Genomic DNA, 5,000 nt, shown 5'->3' on the forward strand with positions numbered 1-5,000 from the left:
TAGTTCCATTTGAATATATTCTATAATCCATCATGACTGATACTGCACATCTTCTTGAATTTCCCCTTGGGGATCAATAAAGTATCTATCTATCTATCTATCTATCTATCTTCTATCTATCTATCTATCTATCTATCATCTAAGATGCTAGGTCATCCACAGCAGTGCTGGCCCAAGACCCTTATTGCCATCCTGTTGCCATGTGTGGATGGAGGGTGCCTGATTTGAGTAAAACAATATCACCTGGTTAAACCCTGAAATCCCTGCTCAGACACCGAAGCCACAGCTGCACCCAGCACCAGGATAAGAGAATTACATTTTAATTTTCAAGTTTAGATATTTAAAATATAAAATACAATATCTCTCATAATGAAGACAAATCTAACAGCCACACAAATGAGTGTGGTAGAAAATAGATATCTGAATGAACATCAAGCATTTCAGTCTGGCTAGCCGTGTTTTCTTTGAATCATACCTGGCAACCAGGTCTCCTCAGTGGCAGTTTACGACAGCTGTGATTAGGGTGGCAAGAGGAAAAGCAGTGGCGTTCAGACAGAGGGGTTGGCTGCTCAACAGTTTACTAACCACAGACAGAATGTCGGCTAATCAACCCAGAGTAGCACGGCACACTCAAAATGGAGGAGGTGGAGAAAGGTGGAGAAAGTCTAAAGATGGCAGAATTATGTCCAATCATCTCAATTTATGGATGGCACGGTCCAAAAGTTTGAGGTTTGAGAGTTTGAGGTTGTTTTCAGCGGGGTGTCTTGGGTGTTGCACGTCTGCGAGTTGCAATTAAGATTAATAATCCAGACAAATGAATTAAATCACTCGCATTAACAGTGGAGTCTCTAGTGCCGTAAATAATAACCAAAAGAGATTATTGGAAACTGTAAACTTTGTTATTGTCTCAGAAAAAAAGGCAAAAGTCTCCAATGGCTTCAACTCCTTGTTGGCCCATATTACGATGGATTTTCCACGCACTAAAATTACGCAACGTGAGACGAGACAGTTATTTAATTTCCAAAGGACTCCCTCAGGCAGCCCCCACCCTGATGTTTGGTGGTTTTGCTGAAGCGGAAGATAGGCAATGTTCATTTGTCCTCTGATGTTTATTTCAGGGATGCTCATGTTGAGCCACAAAAGTAAAAAGTAGTCCTTAATATCTTGCGTTTTTGTCTGTAAACATCATTAAATGAGGGTAAGGCTGAATAGCCTGGCATGAAGGGATTCTTTCAACACCGAGTATTTTAAAAAGCATTTCATGCAAAAAAGGAAGATGTTGCGCCTTTGCTGTTGAACTGATTTTCATTCATCATTAGGTTTGGCTGAAAATGTATGTGCTTTTACAGTGAAATGTCTGAAAATGTGATGTGAATGAAACACTCTCTTCTGCTCTTCTGCTTCTCCATTACTTCATTACTCAAGGCAATGCTTAAGAAACTCAATTTATTTCTTCCTTCACCTCTGAGAGGCTGAGTGGGGCTGCCTGTCTTTGAGATCCAGCACGTGGATCCCTGGAGAACCTTCCCTTAAACCTCCCAACTAGTCAGCTAGGCCTGCCATTGTCCCTGAGGGTCCCAGAATTGAATTAAGCCTACTGCATTGTGGGTACAGTCCCATCCACCTTTCCTCTTTCACATTAGACGTTTTAAATTCGCCCACAAAAAGGAACCAAAGCTGCCACCTTTGATAACGAGATCTGGGTGTTAATTGAGGCTAATTATATGGCAAGTAGCATTGCAATAGCCAGAAGGCAGAGGACAAAAGTGTATAGAACAACACGTCTGCATTTCCGATTTCTTCATCCCCGCAAGAGTTTAAGAAGTGTGATCATTCAAAATCTCCAAGGTATTTTCTCATAGGGAAAATCACAAGATACCATGCTGATCTCTTTATATGGGCATAGACGACAGCTTCCAAAGTCTCTTTCTGGCCAGGTGACACCGGGGACCTGGCCATAGCATCATTCAAGGAGTATGACAATTAGCATCTCTCCCAAGTCTTTAAGGTGAGATGACACAAACGCCCATATGCTTTTACCCCCCGGTGTCATCAGCCCTGTACACTTTCATTTTCTTGAGGAGTTGCAGATTAGTGCCATTTGTCTTTCTGGGGAACACACAGAGACAGTTCTGACCTGTCTCTCAGGTTACTGTAGTGATGCCATGGGAACGCTGTGCTGATTGCTTGTGTTATTTGCAATTCGGATTAAGGCTAGTCAGTGTGCATAGTGCTTAACATTTACTTGTCATTTATAAAAAACTACATAACCTAATACTCACTTGACCTTTCCTAAAACATTCAATTGTGCACAATAATGAACAATAGGCAATACCTAAAAGGAAAATAGTTTATTGTTGTGTTTGTTGTGTTTGAGATAAATAGATACAGTACAACAGATAGGTGCTTATATATAAAATTCATTGACATAAATATCAGGTCTGAAATTTCATTAAACATTTTCACTATGACATGCTGTACAATAACCTGAAACTTCACAAAATTAAAATGACACACTTTATGAAGAAACTCCACACCACAGTCTATTCCAACTTGTGCCCGTACGGTATACAACATTTTGACAGGGTATATAAAACATTCATGTGTTAAAGTCTGAAGGTGTAAGGAAGAATCCATTAAGTCCACTGACAAACCATGTTGGATCTTCCCTTGAGACGCAACACAGTGTCTTCCAAAGGTTACTGGTAATCCAAGAGTGTGACTATTAAACATCCCAGAGAGAGAGAGAGAGAGAGAGAGAGAGAGAGAGAGAGAGAGAAACAGATCGCAAACACAGATCTGGGATCAGGTTCCAGCTGCCCTACAGTTAACCCTGACTATTTGACGCTAAATACAAGAATCGCCTTGGCCATCAGACTCACCGCCGCTGGGGACCGAGGTGAGAGGTTCTATATACTTTCAACCAAGAAGTGCTCTGTTCTGGACAAAGTGCTGTGGACAGGTAAAGATGCTTTTACACAAACGCCAACATTAATAAAACCACATTCATTAACGTAACTAAATGCTGACACGTGACACTTGATGAGTGTAGGAATGGTTTAGTAAATGACCAAGATGGTCAAATGTATTTCCTTGGTTTTCTTTTTTGGAAAAACACATCAAAACAAATATCCAGGTCACTGCCAACAGAGTGTGAAAGTCATGAAAGTGAAAAAGAAAGTGAAAAGCTTGCATGACAGGTAGAAAATTGACTGTTTTGCCAAGACTGTCTTCTCTATCCAGGAGAGAGAGCCAAGGGCCAAGCCCTTCATGTGCTCTTTTCCTATGACCAATATTTCAAACACATTTTGTACAATACTGTTTAAACTTTACCTTCATCATGACAAGACAACAACAAACCTGGTCACATGCCTTGTGCCTCTTTCTCACCGAAACACTGTACATTGATGTGTATTCGTTTGGTGGCCTCTTTATCCAAAGCAGCTAACTAACCAATTAAAGTAGCTCTCTCATAATATGCTATTTATGCCTCTATTCATGAAGTGAACAGTCTGGTGACTCATGATTGGGATTCCTTTCCAATAGTTGTATCATGACAGGCACTAACTCTGAAATAATTGTTCCAGGCTACTTTATGCCTATCCCTGGGAATCTTCAATTCAACTTTATTCAAATAGCGCCAAGATGAATATGCTGTGTCTCAGCCATTTATGCAGGGCCCAGCATTACCTTGAATCAAACTCATGACCTTGGTGTTATGTTCACCATGCTGGTTGAGCTACTGGAACATCAGTTCAGCTACAGGAAAATGGACACAGTGGATTCTCATGGCTTCATCTCAAAATTCCCTTCTTTGACACTTTATGTCCATGACATTGGGTGGGCCAAAGCTGACCATGAGCATGGCCTGTGTGGCATCTTCATCACTGTTAGGAGTACCATCAACTCCATCCGCGGTCTTGTGCTCAAAGAGAGCAGGTCTGGGCTCCACTGACCTGAGAACACCCAAACGCCTGTTGATGTAAGCGCACGAGCTTGGGGGTGTTCAAACCACCAGGTCAGGCCTCTCCACCAGCTTGAGGGCCTCGTGCATGCCTGCAGCAGAGAGGCGACGGTTGATGTTGCGGTATCGACACCGTATGAGGTTGTGGTAGGTGGTGCGCAGGTCGCGATTGAAGAAGGCGTAAATGAACGGGTTGATCAGAGAGTTGGCGTAGCCCAGCCACAGCAGCGTGCGCTCGACCCAGAGCGGCACGCAGCTGCACTCGGTGCCGCAGATGAAGGGCCGCGCGGTGGACAGCAGGAAGAATGGCAGCCAGCAGACGGTGAACGCGCCCACCACGATACCCAGCGTGGCCGCCGCCTTCTGCTCCCGCTTGAAGATGGAAATGCTCTTGTGGTCATTGCCACTGGCCGAGCGCAGAAGGCGAGACAGGCGCGCACAGTCCTCCACCTCGCGGTGCAATTTCAGCGCGACGGACACGCAGTCCACACTGCGCTCCTCGCCATCTGCCTCTCCTTCGGGCCGCTCCTTTCGCTCACATGGCCGGGGGAAACCGGTGATGGTGTGCTTGGCAGCGCTGAGCTTGGCCGCACGGTAGATGCGATGGTACATGACCAGCATAACAGTCATTGGGATGTAGAATGCTACCGCCGTGGAATAAATGGTGTAACCAAAGTCCTGGCTGATGAGACACACGCGGTCGTCGTTTACATTCTGGGCCCAGCCGAAGAGTGGGGGTAGAGTGATAGATGCGGACAGCAGCCACACGGAGAAGATCATTTTCGCTATACATCTCCCACTTTGTCTCACAGGATACGTCAGTGGCTTAGTGATGCCAAGATACCTGCAATAAAAGAGTGCGTTTTTAAGGTGGATGTAAACATCTTGTAGCACATCTAGCGGCATGCTATTGGTAAAAGACAAAAAAACTAGTCTAAACGATTAATTACTTACTATTAATCACATTCGAATTACTTTTTTCATATATTCATTACGATATGTGCCAGTGTAGGCCTATATATTTTCTTGTCATGTC

At 43.8% G+C, this 5,000-nt stretch overlaps 1 protein-coding gene across 1 annotated transcript in view; it reads right to left on the reverse strand.

Annotated features, from left to right (window-relative positions):
• Positions 1 to 3,724: 3,724 nt before the first annotated feature.
• htr7a (5-hydroxytryptamine (serotonin) receptor 7a) overlaps positions 3,725 to 5,000 on the reverse strand; it is a 2,221-nt gene continuing 945 nt past the window's right edge. The window contains exon 2 of the mRNA XM_062519697.1: positions 3,725 to 4,808. Within this exon, the coding sequence (XP_062375681.1) occupies positions 4,007 to 4,808 (802 nt within the window). The 3' untranslated portion in view covers positions 3,725 to 4,006. The remainder of the gene's footprint in view (positions 4,809 to 5,000) is intronic.

The sequence above is a fragment of the Sardina pilchardus genome, chromosome 18 (assembly GCF_963854185.1).
Source record: "Sardina pilchardus chromosome 18, fSarPil1.1, whole genome shotgun sequence".
NCBI classification, from domain to species: Eukaryota; Metazoa; Chordata; class Actinopteri; order Clupeiformes; family Clupeidae; genus Sardina; species Sardina pilchardus.